Genomic DNA, 21,625 nt, shown 5'->3' on the forward strand with positions numbered 1-21,625 from the left:
CAGAGAGCTCCTAGGTGTTGGTTCATTCCTACCAAGACTCTTGGGGATGAAACTCAGGTCATCAGGCTTAGCAGCAAGCCTCTCTATCTACTGGGCTGCCTTGCTCACCCCCTCTCAATCTCTTTGATTCCCATCTCTCTATTTTCCCTCCTTATAGTTTGTTTGGTGAACCAACCATATTATTCTGCAGTGTGACAGTCTAGATTTTACTGTTTATGTCCCTGTGGTATACTTTAGCATGGTCCTCTTAAAAATGAAAGTCAGAAAATTAAGAAAATGAATATGCTATTCTGAAAGAGGATTAAGATTTTTTTATTAGTTTAGTTAGATAGTAAAACAACACACTCTTCCACAGAGCGTGTTTCTAAATGAGATGAATTTATCGTTGCTTCCAATGACATGGCTTTTTTTAAAATGTGAATGTTATCAAAAAATAAGGGACTAAAAACAGCTCTGTACCCACAAAAGAAAAACCACTCACAAGATTCATAGTGCATGGCACTTGTTGGTGTCTTTACAATGGAATGGAAATGCTCTTTGCTGATACTTCTGGAAGCTGCAGCTAGTTACCCTGACTATCCACTATCACCCTGCACAGCGCTGCTGCCTGGGCCTCTAGGGGCCTGGGAGATCTGTGCCTTGATCTCTCCCTCCACCTCAGAGGCTGATTCAGAGGATTCTTTACTCTGTATTTCTGACTCTGTTGGAAGCCTCTGAACTCCAGGAGAGTCCAACTCCACACAGTGTTAGTCACTCCTTTTACCATGGCACAATCTCTGGAATTATCAATTAAGAGCAGTTTTTGAAAGTTGTATTTTTAAAATCAGTAAAATCAGTTTTATGGGATTATGTGGGATCAGTGTTCAAAACAGGAGAGCAACAACAATTGATCTCTCACACATTTTCTGTGCTGGACCTCCATTAGTTCTCAGCCAGCTCTGCCGGATCTGTCTTTTAAGGGGCTGAAGGGTAGAGACAGAGTCTTGATATATAGCCTAGGTTGGCCTCAGACTTCTTGCAATCCTCCTGCCTCAGCATCCACAAGTGTTAGGATTATTGGTATGAATTGCCACACCCAGTCAGGATCTATCATTCCAATGTATTTCCTATTGCAACTGGGGAATAATTACAAGGAGGATGTATTGGTTGTAGGAGAATGAAGAACCGCAGGCTCCATAGGAACCATGCCCACACCCTCCTCATCTAAGGTGTTTAGCTCTTGGCAGGTCTATGCTGGGCCCTCAGAAATGTGGGTGTGGCCCAAACCACCGTAGGCCACATCTGTCATGTGTTCCTCTGAGCCAGGCCCTGTTCTAAGCATGTGACTTGCATTAGCTCCTGGATTTTAACAGAGGTAGGTATGTAGTCTCTGGGGTAAGATAGCCTACATTCAAAACATGTGTCTACCACTTACTGTGTAATGTGGGAGAATCTGTTCAACTTCTTTGTGTCTTAGTTTCCTCTAAAGCAAAAAGAGGATGACATAGATTCCATTTTTAAAGATGGTTGTGAGGACTGAGTGACGTTAGGCTGTTAAATCTTTGGGACAGTTTGTTCCTGGCACACGCTAAGAGCCACAGGAGTATCGACAGATACCAGTTCATTTCACCCCCATCATAACCTCAGGGTGTTGGAAGGTGTGTTTCTAGTTCCTCTGAGTTGAGACAATCCCTCTGGAACTGAAAACAGAGCTTATAAGACTCAGGAAACTAATAACCCCCTGCAAGGTAAGCCCAGGGGCCCAGAAAGTTGTAAGGTACCCCAAGTCTAGCCACTGTTCTCAGCAGTTAACAGTTGATGGGACGAGGAGACTGCAGCAGAGCTGCCAGCCAAGAGCTCCAGGGATGCAGCGTCTGTGATGCATCCTCCTCCTGCAGGTCTCTGCAGTGATGGAGCTGCCTCTGAATCACACATGGTCCTGTAACTATGCCCCCTTCTGAGGGTAATCAATAAACTCATTGGTTTACCAAGTGAGCCTTGAGTGGAATCCTTCCCCCATCTATAGTCAGTGCCCTCTCTGGGGTGACAGACGTTTGTTCACTCTGTCTACAGTACTAACCGCCCCGTCCTAGATGAGGTGTGCAGGCAGGTCCCCCAAGGTCCCCCACATGCTGAGCACCTGCCTGCAATCGCTCACAAAGGCACACCTCCACATTTCATCTGCAGTCTCCCGCTAGCAGAATAACCCAAGATTTGTGTTCACACAGAATATCGGAATTATCCGCTTGGTGGATTATTTCTTTTGGAGACAGTACATCAGGAAAAAGAAGGGAGCGTGAAGGAAGATTTTAAAGCCAATTTTATGCAGAGACTTTAGAGCTGAAAGAATGGATCTCATCATATTCCATACCTTGTTTAATTCTTTTTCATGATTTGGTTGATCTGAGACCATTGAAAACAACTCTTTTCTTTTTCTTTCTGGTTCTTTAGTAGAGGGGGAACATGATGATTCAAGTCTACAAATTAAGAATAAAGCAGGCAACACTTAAGCTTAACTTGGCGAATTCTTAATTAGATTGTTAGTGTAGTCATTGGAAGCTGTAGAAATAGATCATTATATTGTTAACACTAGTGGCTACAAAAATCACAAATTCTAATAATTCTAAGTCCTGAGAATATTTCTGGTTTTGAGTGAGAGTGGTTTAAATGGGAGAAAAGGAAGCCGTTAATAGCCATCTCAGTTATACATTAAAATAGGCAGGATACTGGGGTTGCATATGTAGATAAGATTTTTTAAGCGTATTTATTTATATATTTTATGCACACAAGTGCTTTGATTGCATGTATCCCTGCACACCAGAAGAGGGCGCCAGACATCATTACAGATGGCTGTGAGCTACCATGTGGTTGCTGGGAATTGAACTCAGGACCTCTGGAAAAGCAGTCAGTGCTCTTAACCACTGAGCTAGCTCTCCATTCCTTGGAGATAAGATTTTTTAATAAGAGGAAAAGACTTCTTGTAATAGCATAGCTTGGGAACCTAACTGGAACTATACCCAGCTGCTGGGGTGTCAGGTGCTGATGCACTGAGGTGAAGAACTGTTAGAAGTCCAGGGAGCGAGCACACAGTCTGCAGAATACTGAAAATGACACCTGACACTGTGGCCAGGGAGGGAACTCAAAGGGGCCTGGTTTTTGCTATTTGCATATAAAATGGAACAGAAGCCACTTCTCAATATGGGGAGGGGGGAGCAGTGAGGGAGGACAACCCCACTTGATGCTCAGAGAAGCACAGCTAGTGAGGGCCACTTCCCTGTGTGGTAAACTGGAACCAGGCATTAAACTATAAAGGGGTGGGCAGCAGCTCCAGGACGATGGGCGAGCTCACCACTCTAGAATCAGCTGTGACTCAGTAGGAGTCACCTGTGAGGATAACTGACTTTCCAGAGACATCCCGAGGGTGTTCCAAACATCAGAAACACAAAGCACACAAAATGAAACCACAACTCCAAATCTGAGCAATGGTGGAGAGATAATTACTTTAAAGGTTAGAAATAAAGGATCTCTCAAAAGGTACAAATTCAAGCGGTCTCCCTAAGGTACGCATGTCTAAGCTGGGTCAATCTTTCTGACCACCACAGTTATCACACACCCCTCCCCCACCACAGTTATCACACACCCCTCCCCCACCACAGTTATCACACACCCCTCCCCCACCACAGTTATCATACACCCCTCCCCCACCACAGTTATCATACACTCCTCCCCCACCACAGTTATCATACACCCCTCCCCCATCACAGTTATCATACACCCCTCCCCCACCACAGTTATCATATACCCCTCCCCCACCACAGTTATCATACACCCCTCCCCCACCACAGTTATCATACACTCCTCCCCCACCACAGTTATCATACACCCCTCCCCCACCACAGTTATCATACACCCCTCCCCCACCACAGTTATCACACACCCCTCCCCCACCACAGTTATCACACATCCCTCCCCCACCACAGTTATCATACACCCCTCCCCCACCACAGTTATCACACACCCCTCCCCCACCACAGTTATCATATACCCCTCCCCACAGCACAGTTATCATACACCCCTCCCCACAGTGCAGTTATCATACACCCCTCCCCACAGTGCAGTTATCACACACCCCTCCCCCACCACAGTTATCATACACCCCTCCCCCCCACAGTTATCATACACCCCTCCCCACAGCACAGTTATCACACACCCCTCCCCCACCACAGTAATCACACACCCCTCCCCCACAGCACAGTTATCATACACCCCTCCTCCACAGCACAGTTATCACACACCCCTCCCCACCGCAGTTATCACACACCACCCCCCCATATTCCCCACGCCCGAGTTTATGTAGGCCAACAGAGTGTGTGAGTGTAACTACCACCGTTGTGTAATGACCCTGGAAGGACCGCTGTCAGCCTTTCTGTGAATGTTGTCCTCTCCTCCGTATATACAAGTGAACATGTTTCTCCTAAGCCTGGAGTACACACTACATGTTATTATCTAGTGTCCTTGTGTTTCTCACCAACTAATGTGTTGTGAGTACTTCCATTTTATTTAATATCCTATTTCAAATGTAGTCTTCAAATTTCTCACTTGCTATGATTTGGAAAGGAAAAAAGAATGTTCTCATTTCTAGATTCTTCCCAAGCACTCTCAAGGGTGCAATGCTGAATGACCACTAAGCCTTTGTGGTGAGCTTGCCAGGTTCAGTGAGTGAATGGAAAAACATGCAATTCTGGTATGGATATGTGTTTGGAAAACATGACCATGCTAGTGCAAACAGATAAAGGAGGTATGGTTTTTCACTTAGGAAAAGGATCGTGGAATTGTTTTTTAATAATGCAAAACAGGTCAGCTCATGGTGCTTGTGCCCTGAAGAAGGAAATGGAAAAGCTAACAAAATTTAATATCATCAAGAAAGGTTCTGGGAATGAATGGAGACATCACTAACCACTGTGCCCGTGCTCTGGGCTGCTTCACTTTAATAAAGCACAAAGAGGAGGCAGGGCCCAAGTTCAAGAAACCCAGACAACAGAGCAGACAGGCAGCAGCCATGGAAACCAGACCGGAAGGATTTGAAAAGTGCAGCGGGAAAGATGAGGGCTGAAGACTCTACCATGGCGGGAAGCTGCCGTGCTCAACATGGCATCTCATGACATCTCAGAATGAGACGTCTGAGGGGTCCCTTCAAGGGAGAAAGACATAGTGTTTTTTTTTTTGTTTTTTTTTTTTTCGAGACAGGGTTTCTCTGTGTAGCTTTGCGCCTTTTCCTGGAACTCACTCTGCAGCCCAGGCTGGCCTCGAACTCACAGAGATCCACCTGGCTCTGCCTCCCAAGTGCTGGGATTAAAGGCGTGCGACACCACCGCCCGGCGAGAAAGACATAGTATGGAGACCAAAATGATCATACAGCTTGACAGAGACTAGAGAAGAGTTTGTAGTGAACAAATACGTAGGAACTGTGTATTGAAAGAAAGCTGGCTATGTTTGGACTGAACATCACTAGTTTTGTTCTTTGGTAGCACTAGCTAGACTGAAACTCACTCTGTAGACCAGGCTGGGCTAGAACTCACAGAGATCTGCCTGCCTCTGCCTCCCTAGTATTGAGAGTGAAGGCCTGTGCCATCATGACTAGCCATTGTTTTTTGTTTTTTTTTGTTTTTTTTAGGATTTATTTTATGTGTACGGGTATTCTGTCTGCATGCATGTCTGTGTACCATGTTTGTGTGTGTAGTGCCAGCAGAGCCTGACAATGATGTTGGATCCTCTGGAACTAGAGCTACAGATGGTTATGAGCTGCCATGTATAGGGATGAGTTTAGAAAGTTGAACCCAGGATTTCTGAAAGAGCAACCATTGCTCCTAACCACTGAACAATCTTTCCATGTTATCATGTCCTACAACTCTGAAGAAATTATTACTGTCTGAAAAGCAATCATCTTTCAGTAAAATACCCTTGATCATTTAGCTATTCAGATTTTTAAAAATCCTATCATTCGTTTCATTAGCTTGCTGATTCTGAGAAGAAAGTTCCACACCAGTGAATTGTTGAAGAAATCAGATCATCTCTTCAGAACTTCAAACACCAAGAATTCTCAGAAGACCTACTTGTTAGTGGTTGTGAAAAACTTAATATATGTCTGCTCTTAAGGGTGGGGGGAATCTGTGTTAGTAACAACTTCTTAAAAAGAGATTTATCTTATTTTAAATTATGTGTATGTATGTGTGTCTGTGCACATAGTGCAGGTGCCCTCAGAGGACAGAGGCATCAGGTCTCCTGGAACTGCAGTTATGTGTTTGTGAGCCGATTGCCATGGATGCTGGGAACTGAGTTAGGGTCCTCTGGAAGAGTAGCAAGCTCTCTCAAGCACTGAGCCATCCCTCCAGAACAAGTAATAACTCCGAATATAGAGCTGCAGGTCATGAATGCAGAGGCAAAGTTACCACACCACCCTCAACCAAAGCAGAAACAATTATAATAAAGAATAAATCTCATTTTTCTGCAAATCTATAATTAAACACCAGCTCCACACTGTTGTTTATATTGATATCCTAAAGAATATGGTAATTCAAATAAACATTAATCTAGTTCAAATGTGAAGCCCTTGAATACGTATACACATCCTGCTTTGAGAAGTTTCTCTCCAGGGTGAGAACTGTACCTTCTCCTGTTGTCTTGAGCAGTCTGGCATTCTCCCATTTTCAACAGTTCCCTATGCAAGTGCAATCTTTCCATTTCTATGATCCTCAGGAGGTCATCACGTGACTGTAACTCATTCTTTACCTCTGACAGTCCTGCTTCCATGGCCTGCAGTAAAAATTTTTTTGACGTTCACTTTAGAATTATTGTGCACAGTAGATTAAAAAACCATCTAGCCCTCAAAACAGTACAGGATATTGCCATTGCTCTCGGTTGCCCACCAGACCCTACTGTTGAAATATTGATTGCAAGACATGGGAAAATCAAGCTGGTAGCTTCCTCCCTGAAGGACAGCACTGACAGTGCCAGAATGTGCTAGCCAGGCTGATGTGGGAGAAAATTCATCAGTGGCATTACCCAGTGGAAGACCCTGCGTACCACCAACATGCCAAGCAGCACGTGCCTGCCGGTCCAGTAGTAAAACCAATGCTGTGGAGCTAACCAGTCACATGCCGACTGGATTTAAGGCTTGCTCCACAGGAAGGAGTCCATACCTGGGACTGGATGACGGAGAGATCCTAAGTCCGAGGAAGAAGCTGCTACTGTTACTTTGCTAAACAAACATGTTAAAGTGCCTTCTAAATATTTGTTTGTATCCATAAGTTAGTGCTGTTCTCAACCTTGGTCAGAGAAGCTTCTTCTTGCCACAGGCAGTGGTTACCTCAGAGACTCATCACTGGTCAAAATGCTGAGAATAAGCCCCTGTGGGTGCTCAGCCCTAAATGGGACATTATATCACCCGACCCCTCGAGGCTCGGGAAATACTGTGCAAGGGAAGAATGCAAGAGCCAGAGGATGAGGAGTTCTCTGGCATGATGTCTAGTGGACATAGCCTGGCTGTTGTACTCGAACTCACAGCAGCTGTGGTTACCTGTGCAAGATAGAGCCTGTCAACATTCCATCACGGATGAGAGAGGGCTCTTGAGGACCCACTCCTCCTTGAGAAGCTACTGGTAGTTCATGGAACTTGGAAGAGAGAAATTGTTTTCTTCCATGATGTAGTCACAGGCAAGTTGCCCATGCTCCAATAAATAAGTCCACACCCATGGAAGCAATCCTAATGAAACCCACAAGGTCTCTCTCCCTCCCTCCCTCTCTCTCTCTCTCTTACACACACACACACACACACATACACACACTCACACTCATACCCAGACACTATCACACACACACACACTCTCATATACACATACTCATACACACTCACATACATACATACACACTCTCCCATACACACACTCTCACTCTCTTGTGCACACACACTCAGTCACTCACACACACACTTTACACACAAGCTCACATACACTCAGTCTCACAACACACTCAGAGTCACAACACACACACTCACATATCACACAACACTCATACACACACACAGTCACACACACACACTCAAACACTCTCTCACACACATGAAAGTAGGAAGAGGGCTTGTTAGGAAGAAGGAGGGATACGGTGGGGGAGGAGGGGACTGAGAGAGGATGATGATGGGTGAAAATGACCAAAATCCACCATATACATGGATGAAACCATCAAACAAATTAAAAATTAAAAATTAACACCTCTAAGTCAATGTACTCAGTTTTAAGTAAAGCATGTTTCCTCTTTTGCCCCCTCTTTCTTACAGAATTCCTTTCACTCAATGGACAGATCCTAACTGAGCTCCTAGTAGGTGCTCTGGGGCATAGATGCTAATCGCCCTCAGAGAGTTCGCCATCCTGGATAAAGACAAAGAACGTACGACCAAACCACACCTACGTGGTTACACTGTGTGTGAACCTGAAGCAGAGAAGTTTGAATAAAGTACGAGGGTGAACTCTAATCAATGCTGGTACTTCTGATTAATAAAATAGTAAGCAAATGACAGATAATCTCATGACCAAAGCCATCAGTCAGCTTTCCCCACAACGCTGGCAACACAATGGGCTATGAGCCTTGCTCCTCTCCTGCCCCATGGCAGCCAAGCTCTGCTGAAGGATCTAGGAACACCAGTGACCCTGTGCGTCTACAAGAGGCCTGGACAGCTGGAGTGAAGCAGAGGATCTGGACAGGAGAGAAAGGGCAAGAGCAGTGGGCGAGGCTCCTCAGAAGGTGGTTGGGAGAAGCAAAGCCAGGACAGAGAACCTGCAGTGAGACCAGTCTCCTCCAGCAGCAGGAAGGAAGGACGGATGGGCTGGAGGTAAGTTTCTGTGAGACCAGTCTCCTCCAGCAGCAGGAAGGAAGGACAGATGGGCTGGAGGTAAGTTTCTGTGAGACCAGTCTCCTCCAGCAGCAGGAAGGAAGGATGGATGGGCTGGAGGTAAGTTTCTGCATTTGGATACGAGGAGCTTCAGAGCCCGGCTGTCTGTTGGTGGAAGGGAGGAGGTGTCAGGAGTGGGGTTACAGACAAGCATGCTGGCCACTTCAGTGCTGGGTACCATTTCAGGCCTGACCACGGCCTGTTGGATGATCTCCTGCAGCAGTGTGGCAGCGCTCTAGGAATCAAAGGGTCCCACGCAGGAAGTGGCTCCTGAAGCTGGTTTCTTTCCCTCGGCAAGTTTCCAAGGTTCATCCATGCCGAACTACATCTGTTCCTGTTTATGGCTGAATTATAGCCCGTTACATGGATATACCACATTCTGTTTCTGTTCATCATTTGGCACACATTGGGGGCTAGCTCTACTTTGTGGCAGTCATGAGCAATGATTCCACTTTAATGATGGGAGTCCTCAGGAAGTTTTCTTAAAGAAAACCTTTCATTCCATGTCTTTCCCAAGGGCCTGGGTTTGGGAAGAACTGATTAATATACTTGGCCACACACATTCCAGGTGACTCAGAAATAAGTTTAAAAACAGATTCAAAATGATGTCTTATGAGATTAGTTTAGCTATTCTCTGTTTTGAAGAGTGGGGATTTTCTCAGGTAGAGTTAAAATTTCAAAAACTAAAGAGATGTGAAACAATTAATTATACAGTAGAAAAGCGATTTACCTTAATGCGAAAGCCACCTGTTACGTTATGCAGGTGAAGAAGGGACATGCTGGGCTCTCTGCTTGGTGGGATTTCCACCGTGGAACATGAAAACCAGGCAGACAGTGGCTGTGTCTTTCTTGGGGGAAAGAAGAGGGAAAGCCTCAACTCCAGGCTGGTGACCTGTGGTGTTAGGGTGATGGGAGTGGTCTGTTCCGTTTCTAGAAAAAATTCTCTGTGGTGATGAGTATCCAGGAGAAACACACTGTGTAATGATCCACAGGTGTGAGAATGTAAATTAAGATGTACATTGTACAAGTTGGAGATAATGATTTGACAGATAAATAGGCAAAATAGATTGTAGTTGACAGAGTAATGTAAATTGGCTGCAAAAGTATAAGAACAATTGGAAGGATTTGTTGATATTGATAAATCTAGAATCATCTTCTTGCTTTGGATTCAATAAGCTCAAGTTGACATGAGAATTAATGGATTTTTAAACTAGAACGTAGTTTTGAAACTGGTACAATTTTGCATCAAAGTCAGATCAATTATTTGTCAATGTGTCAACCATCTGGGAAATGATTCGTTTTGGGGACTTTTCAAGCGTGTCTGGAACAGTGTAAGCACTGCAGGCTCCCTTTAGTGTTGATCTTTTATGAAATCTAAACACAAATCAGGCATTTAGGAGTGAAATGTAGGTATGTTTGTAGGTTTAACATATATACAAAGTTTTAATGACTTAGTATGAAAACTGTAAGATATCTCATTAATCAGTTTTACATTTTGATTACATTTTAAGTGACAATGTTTTGATATACACATATATTGGTTTGAATAAACATACTACTTACAGTAAATTTACCCATTTCTCTGTAGTTCTTTAATGTGGCTACAAGAAGATTTTAAACCAAGGTTGAGGATGGAGCTCAGTTAGTACAGCGCTTTATCTAGTGTGCATGAAGGCCTGAGTGCTGTCCTTAGTGCTGCAAAAACATAATGTGATGGTGTGCAACTAAACTCCCAGTTCAGGAAGTGGAGGATGAAAAGTTCAAGGTCACCTTAGGCTATATAGGGAATTTGAGGGCAGCTTGGCCTACATGAGACCCTGTCTCAAAAAAAAAAAAAACCAAAAAAACCAAACAACAACAACAACAACAAAAAACAATGAAACAAAACAAAAACCAATAACAAACACTCCAGAATTTAAATTAGATCTGTGGTTGGGGCAAACTTTTCTCGGACAGTGCTGCTCTAGTTTTTAACGCTGTATCAGCAAGCACATGAGAAGTTAACTTGCCCAGCATAGATGTTTGAAAGCCGCAGAACCATTTTTTTTTTTGTCATTAATCTCTAGTGGAGAATGCTGCACATTTAAAAACATGAGGGGTGTGTAGGGTAGTAAATAAACATGAGCCGTGGGCTGTGTGTGCTGACACATTTCAAGGTTGTGGAGAGACAGATGATGAGAAGACGCAGACACAACCGCTGTCAGAAGGTGCCGCCGCATGTTAAATGACAGCGATTTAGACAGGAATTCCTGTCTTTTTACATTACGCCCGCGATGTGGAGCACTGTCAGGTGACTGAAGAGAGGACACTTTTTTTTTTTTTGTAAATGCATATTATGGTTGCAGTATTATTTACCTCTACTTATCCTTATGTGGTAAAATGCAGATTTTGTAGAACAAACCTAAGGCCCATCTGTTTCATTAGGAATTTGTTTAATTCTGAGAGGAGCAACAGTTTTAAACCTTCAAATTAGCTGACAAGCTTAATCAATGGATTCTCAGCCTTTACCAGAAGGCACAAGGACAGGCCATAAGTGACACCTGGAAATGAAATACAGGGTGGAGGAGAAAGAAAAAAAAAAGAAAAGAAAAGAAAAAGCTGGGGTCTTGGTGCTTTTTCCAAAGAGAAATTGTGAAACTTTGAGTCAAGTTACTTTTCAATTTTCAAAAATAATTTTTTTTAGGACAATAGATATTTTTCCTCTTGAACATGTTCCACAATCATTAGATTTTCTTTTTAATACATGTAATTTGTGTGTATGTGTGTGTGTGCTCGTGTGGTGTGTGTGTGTGTGTGTGTGTGTGTGTGTGTGTGTGTGTGTGTGTGTGTGTGGAGGACAGAGGTGCACCCTGGCTATCTCCTATGGCTCTCCACCTTGTTTTATTTTATTGCGAAAGGGAGACATGGTCTTTTGCTGAACCAGGAGCTCACTCTTCAGCCAGACAGTCTGGCTAGCAAAGCTCTGTGGATCCTCACATCTGTCCCCACCTACTCAGCAAACACTGCGGGGGACAGACTCGCAGGGACCAGAGGCAAAAAGACCCCAAGAAGAGACAAAACACAAAGGTCTTCAGTCCATGCAGTGTGAACTGAGGCCCAGGGCAGAATATTTTGGGAGGACCTAGGAAACTAATCTGCTTATTCCTTGAGTCTGATCCTGGCTCAGGCTCCACCTGTGAAGACAGCAGTGAAATGAATGCTCATGTTGTCTTTAAACAGAAGGTAGGGCCAGTGTCCCACCCCAGGGGAGAGACTCCTGCTGGACCCGGAGCTGTGCAAATAGCTCTCGGGCAGGTGGGTAACTAGCAAGCTCAATACCCGGAGATCCTGGCAGACTTCCCGGAGGAGGATTAATCTTAGACGATGGCGGAACCAGGGCAGATACCACCACACCTGTCCCCTATGTCTGGAGGATGCCTGACTTCTTCAGGGTCCAGTGTTTTCAGTTCAATCTGGTTTGTCTGTTTACATCTGTACTCAAAGTTTATGTTAGAATAACGTCTTTCTCCAGACAAAGTTGGAGTTCAAGATGGGGGAGATGCGGATCTCTTAGAAATACCACTAGAGGAGAGCATGTGGGAGCCTTGTGGTCTGACCCCTGCAAACACAGGGGGAGGGCAGATGTTGATGCAGAGGTTTCAGGTCAGCCCTGCAGGTCACACTGCAGGGCGGGGAAGGAGGGGCTGGCCCAGGACTAGGAAATGATCCTGAGAGGTGAAGAGCAGAAGCTATGGGGCAGACTCTCTCAGAGAACAGGGGTCTGCCCGGGCAGTGAGCCTTAGGATGGCGACCGATGAGAGGAGCTCAGAGATGGGTGGACCGAAGGAAGAAAATGGTAGAAACAACATCTGGAGGTGGGAAAGGAGGACCAGGGGCAGAGAAAGGCCGGTAAGGATGTCTCAAGTGTCTGAATTCGCACAGGTAAGAAATGAGTGTGGGACAGCAGGAGCTGGTTTTGAAGGGTGCCGTTACCAAACCTCCCTGCTAATTAAATACAAAGTACTACAAACATTACAAAGAAAAATAGCTGGGCTTAAGGAAGACAAAGCTGGGTACACACCTGTCAGCCTGTCGGTCTGATGGTGTCACTGAGAACTTCAGTTCCACAAGACTGTTCCGCAGAGCCCCGTGACCAAGTGTGAGGACCAGACACTGACAGGCCTGAAGGCCTGTGCGCTACAGGCCTACTCTCCAGAGTTTCTATGGGCCAGGCGGTCGGACCTTTGGGAGATGGGGGCCCGTGGACACCCCACTTTGTTCCCCTTCTCCTTGGCTGTGGGTCATGAGGTTTTAGTTTACCCTGCTCTCCTACCAAGATGTTCTACCCCACCACAGGCCTGAAGTAACCATGAGCCTAAAGGAACCTTTAGTCTTCACTGTTTACCTAGTGCTTTGCAAAATGGTGGAAAGTGGGCTGATGTGGGCTCCCAGCCGTAAATCAAAGAGTAGCTCCGTGCCTCCCGCCAAAGTCTAACCCTGCAAATAAGACCAGAGGGGAAGGTGGTGGGTAGCCACTGGGGTACGGTTTTTAGGCACCAAGGTTTGCGGCTGCTGTCCCGATGCACTGGTAATAATACACACTGTCACTGTGCTACAAGACTCCGGACACTAACACACCCACGGGATTACTGAATTTACTCAGGTGAGAATTCCAGAGGGGAGCGCTGACTTCAGCTGAAGTGCAACAGAAAGCTGTCCTGTGACTGTCCCTATCCCTATCAGGCCAGCGTCTGTGCAGCAGCTCATCAACAACAGCTGGAAATGGAGCCGAAAGCACAGATCCTCACCTGGAACCACCTCTGCTGCAGACCCTCACCTGGAACCACCTCTGCTGCAGACCCTCACCTGGAACCGACTCTGGTGCAGACCCTCACCTGGAACCACCTCTGCTACAGACCCTCACCTGGTACTGACTCTGCTGCAGACCCTCACCTGGAACCACCTCTGCTGCAGACCCTCACCTGGTACCGACTCTGGTGCAGACCCTCACCTGGTACCGACTCTGGTGCAGACCCTCACCTGGAACCGACTCTGCTGCAGACCCTCACCTGGAACCGACTCTGGTGCAGACCCTCATCTGGAACCACCTCTGGTGCAGACCCTCATCTGGAACCACCTCTGCTGCAGACCCTCACCTGGAACCACCTCTGCTGCAGACCCTCACCTGGTACCGACTCTGGTGCAGACCCTCACCTGGAACCGACTCTGCTGCAGACCCTCACCTGGAACCGACTCTGGTGCAGACCCTCATCTGGAACCACCTCTGGTGCAGACCCTCACCTGGAACCAACTCTGGTGCAGAACCTCACCTGGAACCGACTCTGCTGCAGACCCTCACCTGGAACCGACTCTGCTGCAGACCCTCACCTGGAACCACCTCTGCTGCAGACCCTCACCTGGAACCACCTCTGCTGCAGACCCTCACCTGGAACCACCTCTGCTGCAGACCCTCACCTGGTACCGACTCTGGTGCAGATCCTCACCTGGCACTGCCTTTGGTACATCTTTAGTTCTTGCAGAAGCTTCTGGTTCTCATCCTGTAACTTGTTCCTGCTCAGTGCTATTTCACTCACGGCCGACTTTAACTTTTCAATAATGAACTCATCTCTTTGGCTGGCTTCACAGCCAGGATCTGATTCACACACCAGGCGAGGGATCTCAGGGCTGCTGTCCTCCGGGCATTGCTTCTTACCGTTTAGCTGAGTTTGGTAATTCTGTGCCTGTTTCTGAAAAATATGATAATCAGGTAAATTGGGAGAATAATATCATACTTAAGCTTCCAAACAGGCAAAGAAGTAAAAGAATTGGTAAAGATATCTTTTAGTATTAAACTTGGCTTGTACAGTACAGTGTTATGCTTGTTTATAATCTTAATTTCAATCATATGAAGAGAAAATGTATTTGCTTTGGAGTAGGGAAGGAATCTGGAGGAGGAGAGGTCCTATTAACCAATAAAGAAAATCTAGAAGTTATAAAAGGAGAAAAAATATTAATTCAATCACATAATAGTTGAAAAATGTCTCTGTGATAAAGAAATAAAAACCAGAAACAGACTGAGGAAAAAACAGTTGCCAACACATAACTGGTTTTAGTAATTCCTGATGTGTGCAACCTCTACATCTCAAAGGAAAAGCAAGTTACGCAAGGCAGGATGCACAAAGTGTGGGGTGTAATGCCGAAGCGTGGGGTGTAATGCCGAAGCGTGGGGTGTAATGCCGAAGCGTGGGGTGTAATGCCGAAGTGTGGGGTGTAATGCCGAAGCGTGGGGTGTAATGCCGAAGCGTGGGGTGTAATGCCGAAGCGTGGGGTGTAATGCCGAAGTGTGGGGTGTAATGCCGAAGCGTGGGGTGTAATGCCGAGAGGAGGGAGTGAAAGGTGCTAACAAGGGCATGAGGCCATGTTCGGCCTCACAGGTGGTACGGACACGTAAAACAAACCATACAGACATCTATTTTGTTTTTTCCTTTTTTTTTTTTTTTTTTTTTTCGGTGAGTCAGAGTCCTGTTAAGCAGTGCGGGCTTGCCTCACACTCATGCCCTTCCTACATTTGGCAGCCAAGTGCAGGAATTACAGGGGTTTCCCCAAACTGCCTGAGAGCATATGTTGTTTAAAGGTATAACAGTACCAGACTTTCAGACACAGAGGCTAAAATACCGGTGACAAAGGGCTGTGTATGTGGTCATGCTGTCGCCAGACCCCCAATGGCTGTCCCCCAGTCCACATTTCCATGAGTAAGTAGATGCCATACTGAATGCAAGGATGGCAGTAGTTAACCTCTACTTATGTTTTCCAATTCAGACAATAATAATAGTTTACCTGAAATTGATTACATTTTTCAGATAGTAATTTTTGTTGAGCATCCAAAGACACCAGGTGGGTCTGGTAGAGGATCTCTTGTTTGTCCCATTCCCTTGACTTTGCTCTAAACTCCTTTTGGAATAGGGAAGGGGGAGAGAAACAAATCGAAAATTATTATTCACTGAAAGTACAGTGCACAGGGCTTCCTCCCTTTGTGTGTCTTCATTGGGAGAAGAAAAGGTCTGTTCTTTACCTATTAGGAAAGCAAACAGGAAAAAGATGTAATTATACATTGATTGATTACTACGACTCTGTGTTCTGCATCTGAACCACTTGGACCGGGGAGCTGCATTTCAGATTTTGGATTATTTACATATTCATACTCAGATGCCTCGCTGACGCCATCTAAGTCTAAACCCACACTCATGTGTTCCACACACCCTGTGTGTACTCTGCCAAGAGGGGACATTGTGTGCTGTGTTTAATATACCCCTGCTGTGGCCACCCATATGATTTGTGGCATTGTGTCAGTGCTCAAAAAGCCTGAGATTCTGGAGCTTTGGGGATTTGGGGATTTTAAGTTTTCAGAAGAGGTGTGCTTAACCTGTGTATTCCATTTTTTTGAGGAAATTATACAATTTTTAACATACACAGAAACCAGAAACACACCGAAAGCCCTGATCTCCTGTCAAAGGACGAGTGCTAACAACGGGGAGTCGGACAGCCTTTGGCAACAGCTGGCACCTCCTATCCACTCCTCGGATGCGCCTCTTTTTTTCATTCCCCACACTTTGTCACTGGACATTTTCTTTCATTACTTAAGAGGCGGGTCTAGGCTGAGCTGGAGAGATGCTCAGCGATCAAGAGCCTGTACTGCTCTGCGGAGGACTCCGCAGCTGCAGGGGATCTGCCACCTCTGGCCTCAGCAGGCATCCGCATTCACATGTATATACCCCCATAATTAAACATAATTCCTTAAAAAGATGCCTATTTATCAAGTTCCATGAACTCAGTGTTTGAGCCTCTTTTAACTACATATGTTGAAACCGAATGCTCACTGTAATGAAACTGAAAGTTGAGCCTCTGGGAGGCTATTGAGTTATGATTCTGGAGCCAGTGTGGGTTGGATTAGTGTTCCTGTGATATAAGATTAAGAAATACTGGGGTCAGGCTGGGCACGGTGGTGCACACCTTTAATCCCGGCACAGAGGCAGGCAGATCTCTTAGTTTGAGGTCAGTCTAGTCTAGAGAGTGAGTTCCAGGACAGCCAAGGATACAGAGAGAAACTCTGTCTCAAAAAAATCACACACACACACACACACACACACACACACACACACACACGTGTGAGCGTACACGCACAAAGAAGAAGAAGAAGGAGAAGGAGAAGGAGGAGGAGGAGGAGGAGGAGGAGGAGGAGGAGGAGGAGGAGAAGGAGAAGAAGAAGAAGAAGAAGAAGAAGAAGAAGAAGAAGAAGAAGAAGAAGAAGAAGAAGAAGAAGAAGAAGAAGAAGAAGAAAAAGAAAAGGAAGGAAGAAAGAAAGAAAGAAGGGAAGGAAGGAGGAAGGAAGAGAGAAAGGCAGGAGTCTGGGAGATGTTCAGCTGGTAAAGCATTCACTGTGCAAGTACAAGGACCTGAGTTCAATCCCCACCCACTGTATAAAAATTCTGGATGGGCCAGGCAGTGGTGTCACACGCCTTTAATCCCAGCACTCAGGAGGCAGAGCCAGGTGGATCTTTGTGAGTTCGAGGCCCGCCAAGGCTACAGAGTGAGTTCCAGGAAAGGTGCAAAGCTACACAGAGAAACCCTGTCTTGAAAAACCAAAACCAAAATCAAAAAAAAAAAAAAAAATCTGGATGGTATATCGGTGGCCATCTATAATCTCGGTGCTGGGGAGGCAGAGGCAGGAGGACCCTGGCCTAGCCATTCTAGCCAAATAGGGTCTCAGTGAGAGATCCTATCTCAGAAAAGTAAAGTAGAAAGAGATGAGGAAGATACCTGATAATGATTTGCAGCTTCCACACACGCACAGATTCTCATGAACACACACACCTATCCCCAACAAAGGTAAGAATCACGCCCCCCCATTCCTCCTATTTCCTGCTGTACAACCAGCAGACAGCTGTTGAACCAAGAGGAGGCCCCCATCAGCATCTCGCTCTGTTGGCCCTTTGTGTAAGCTACCCAGCCTCTGCATTCTGCTAAAGTAGCCTGAGCTAACGCTGGTTTTACTGTCCTCCTGTGGCTTTCAAAGCCATTGTGTATAGGGTGAAGCTAACATCGTTTGGGGAACAGAGAACACATCTTGGCCTTCATTCCCACGTGTCAGTTGGGGAAGAAAATGTGGGACTAGCTGGATCCTGCATGCTTAGCTGCACAGCACCGACTCAGGTAACGCAGTGTGGAGCACAACGGCACAATGCAACCCTGTGAGCCACGGACATGACTTCGGGGGTGCCAGAGAAGACCTCCCTGCATCTCACTCTGGCTGGGCTGGCCACTGCAGTGTGCCTTTCTACCCAGGCTTCAGAAAACTAACCTGGAAGACTGCCTGCTCCGAGCTCTGCTTACAGGACCTTGTTTGGAACTATTTCATAACTAAGTCCCTGCCCCACTTTTAAAGGAAAATATAGTAAAGGAGCAGCATGCACATATAAACAAGCCATTTACAGTACACAAGTATGATAAAGGTGTCACATAAAAGCCACGGGGATATTTTTCCTACTCTGTCAAGTTGGAACATGGCGTGTTTGGCTGGAGTATTTTTAAATGGCTGCAGGGACTGGCTGGGCTATGCTTGAAAGGAAACCCGTTGATTCTGAGAATGCAAACTGTATCTTGCTTAGAATGAGAAAAACAGCGCTTTTCAGATTCCTTGCACAGAAATGATTTTGAAGAATATTTGGGAAAATTTAAGTGTCTATGTTTTTTTTTTTAATACACAAGTCCTAATCAGTGAAGGAGGTCTGTGAGTGAGGAAGACTTTATGTAATTAAAGGCAATCTGAAATCAAGTAGAGGGAATTTGCCTGGGGAAATGCAGGCACATACCTCGCCATCTACATGCGTAAAGATACCTTATGACAAACTCTATTTATTAGGATAATGGGGACAGTCCATTTATGGACTGATTTTGCCACTCAATGATGTAAAAATTAAGAATGAGTCTTCAGTAGCAGTTACATATTTGAAAAATTAGGTTACAAATAGAGGATAAGAAACATTTAAAAATCAATGCAAGTTTAGATTTCAAGAATTTGATTTTAATATTTATGATGATACCATGAGGAAACCCATTATTTTGTATGCTAACTTTAGGAATTAATTATTTTTTTTTAATTTAAAAAGAACTCTTTGGGGAAAAATAGCAAAAATTGGAATAAGATTGGCTTAAACAGTAAATGTGTTTTCCTCTTTTGAATGTTTCAGATAGCATCTCAATGTTCAGCCCAAGATGGCCTTGAACTCAAGATCCTTCTGCCTTCGCCTCGAAAGTGCTGAGATTAGAGGTATGACCCATATGCCCAGTTTAGAAAATATCTTTTAGATAATAAATATGCTTATCATCACCTACTTAACATCCACAAATAATCTTAAATATTCCCCCAGAATGCTTTATGGGGAGGCAGTACCATTAACTTAGCTCATAAGGGCTAAAACAGGCATCGATGAGGTCTAGGATGGCTAGACGGTGTTACTGACCTATCAGTGGGTACTGATACAGTCCAGGTTCCTTCATTAATCAGAGGTATGGCTTTCAAGGTTAGGAGAGTCACCCAGCCCTCCAGGGGGAGTTCTTAAGACTACAAAGCCATCTCTGAGCCACTTAGGTTGAGAGTGGGTCATGATCATAAAAATGCGTATTTCTGGTGATACCTGGGTGTTACTTTTTGGTTGTTGTTTAAAAGAGCCCTTCTTCTGAACCCTGAGTAACAGTGCCACGTGATGTATCAGTGAGACTACAAATCACAAAATGACCTTAACTTCTTATTAGGAATTTTTTCATACTTACATAAAAGTGGAGAATAACCAAAACCATGTGATCTTTACCCACATTAACGTTCTGTCTCATTTCTTGCTCATATCTGTTGAAGTATTCTAAGGGGACTTTCTGAACTCATGCATTTGGAGGTCAAAGGGCAGCCTCAGGTGTCATCCCTCAAAGCTGTCCACTTTGTTTTTTGACTGTGTGTCTCACTTGGCCTGGAACTTAGTGACTAGGCTAAGCTGGCTGGCCAGTGTGCCCAGGGATCTGTTTCAGGCTCCTTAGTGCTGGGTTACAGGTATGCACCTCCATGCCCAGCTTCCAGACATAGAGTCCGGCACTTGAACTCAGGTCCTTGTGTGTGTGAGACAAGCACTTTATTGACTGAACTGTCCCCCAGCCCCACCGGCCTAATTTACTGATCAAAGATGGAACGTCTGAGGCTAACATGGGTTAAATGTCATAGAGTGAATCCATGAGCAACATAGGGGATGCTCTGGGTAATAAACCATGATGCTCTCCGACTGCACACACACACTGTCCCTAGGGACACTACTATAGCGTTGAATGTGCTTGTCCTAATGGAGAACATGCTACATGCTTGAAAACAAGAACAGCCATCCTCCTGCATGCTATTTCCAGATGGCTGAAGAAAAACAGCTATGTTGCATGCTTATAATCATTCAAGTTATACTGTGTTTACTTAAAACTCTTGCATAAGTATAAACATATTCACGAGGATGCGTGTTGTCAGAAACAAGTGTATGAATGTGGTTCCCCTCCATCAGCCCACAAAGAACCAACTAGATGGACAGTGGGTGTTCTGACCTTCATGTCAAGAGGGGCGAGTTCTCCAGAGCCTGTGTCTGACGCCTCGAGAGGCCAGTCACACCATTTGAGAGGCAGGGAGCAGGTGTCAGGATTTCCTGAGTGCCCTTCACTGGGTGACAGTGGCTTTATATCTGAAGAACTCTATCTTATCCAGCAAGGTGGGGAATCTGTGGAGCCTTGAAGGTAAGCCCCGGGCCTTCTACCACACCGGCTAGTTCCGTGGCTGTGATCTCCAACTGCGATTCTCTCTGCTTTTTACAGAGATTTTGGAGCAGGAGTTAGAAAAAAAGAGCAGAGTAAGGTGGTGATGTCTGAAGACAAGGAGACAGGAAGAAGGTCAAAGGCAGATCCAGCTGGAGCATGACAAGGACGAGAGAGGCCGAAGATCCCTAAACTGTCTCTGACCTTGGTCCCTCGGAGATGCAGGATGGTCCTGAGCTCATGAGTAGGAGAAAATGAGACTGTTGGCTAGGGATGGGTTGCTCGGCTTAGGACCTGAGGAAAATGAAAGAAACTGAATAGGGTAACACAGGGGTTAAGGAGAAAGTGACCCCTAAGTTGTGCTGGAGCCCCAGCAAGCCAGATGTCAGGGGCTCACGGAGACACCATCCCTTCCGGATTTTCCACAAGGGTTCTCAAGAGCACAGGAAGAAAGAGCTGGTTCGTGTTTTCTAAAGCTGTGGTGTTAAAAGGATGGGAATAAAGGTCCTGGCAGCATACGGAACCTTTTCAGAGATGGATTTTAGAAGTTCTCAGTGACATGGCACAATTTAAAAGGACTGGAATTAGGCCTTTACAGAAGAGAAAACAAAACAGAAATCCCTGGGCCTTCAGGCCCTGTTCTGAAAACAGGCTTGAGGTTCACTGAGATTTAGTACACTAATAGTTAAATGGTCATTAAAAGATTTAGTAGGTATTCGATTTAACTGACCCCAGGGTGCCCTTCAGTTTCACTCAACAGCTGCAGCCTTTGTACTTGTATTCTTCTTAGCTTTCCCAGTGTGTGTGTGTGTGTGTGTGTGTGTGTGTGTGTGTGTGTGTGTGTGTGTCTTATAAATCATAGTCATTTTTGAATTCACCAAGTTCCTG

The 21,625-nt window shown here is 45.3% G+C and overlaps 1 protein-coding gene across 4 annotated transcripts in view; it reads right to left on the reverse strand.

The window, feature by feature from the left end:
* Deup1 (deuterosome assembly protein 1) overlaps nt 1-21,625 on the reverse strand; it is a 69,507-nt gene that overhangs the window by 25,970 nt on the left and 21,912 nt on the right. For all 4 annotated transcript variants that reach the window (XM_059267353.1, XM_059267355.1, XM_059267356.1 and 1 more), the window contains exons 6-9: nt 15,740-15,853; nt 14,407-14,649; nt 6,647-6,792; nt 2,351-2,456 (exon numbers count right to left, since the gene is read on the reverse strand). In XM_059267353.1, the coding sequence (XP_059123336.1) occupies nt 2,351-2,456; nt 6,647-6,792; nt 14,407-14,649; nt 15,740-15,853 (609 nt within the window). The remainder of the gene's footprint in view (nt 1-2,350; nt 2,457-6,646; nt 6,793-14,406; nt 14,650-15,739; nt 15,854-21,625) is intronic.

This window comes from Peromyscus eremicus, chromosome 7 (assembly GCF_949786415.1).
Source record: "Peromyscus eremicus chromosome 7, PerEre_H2_v1, whole genome shotgun sequence".
Classification (NCBI taxonomy): Eukaryota; Metazoa; Chordata; class Mammalia; order Rodentia; family Cricetidae; genus Peromyscus; species Peromyscus eremicus.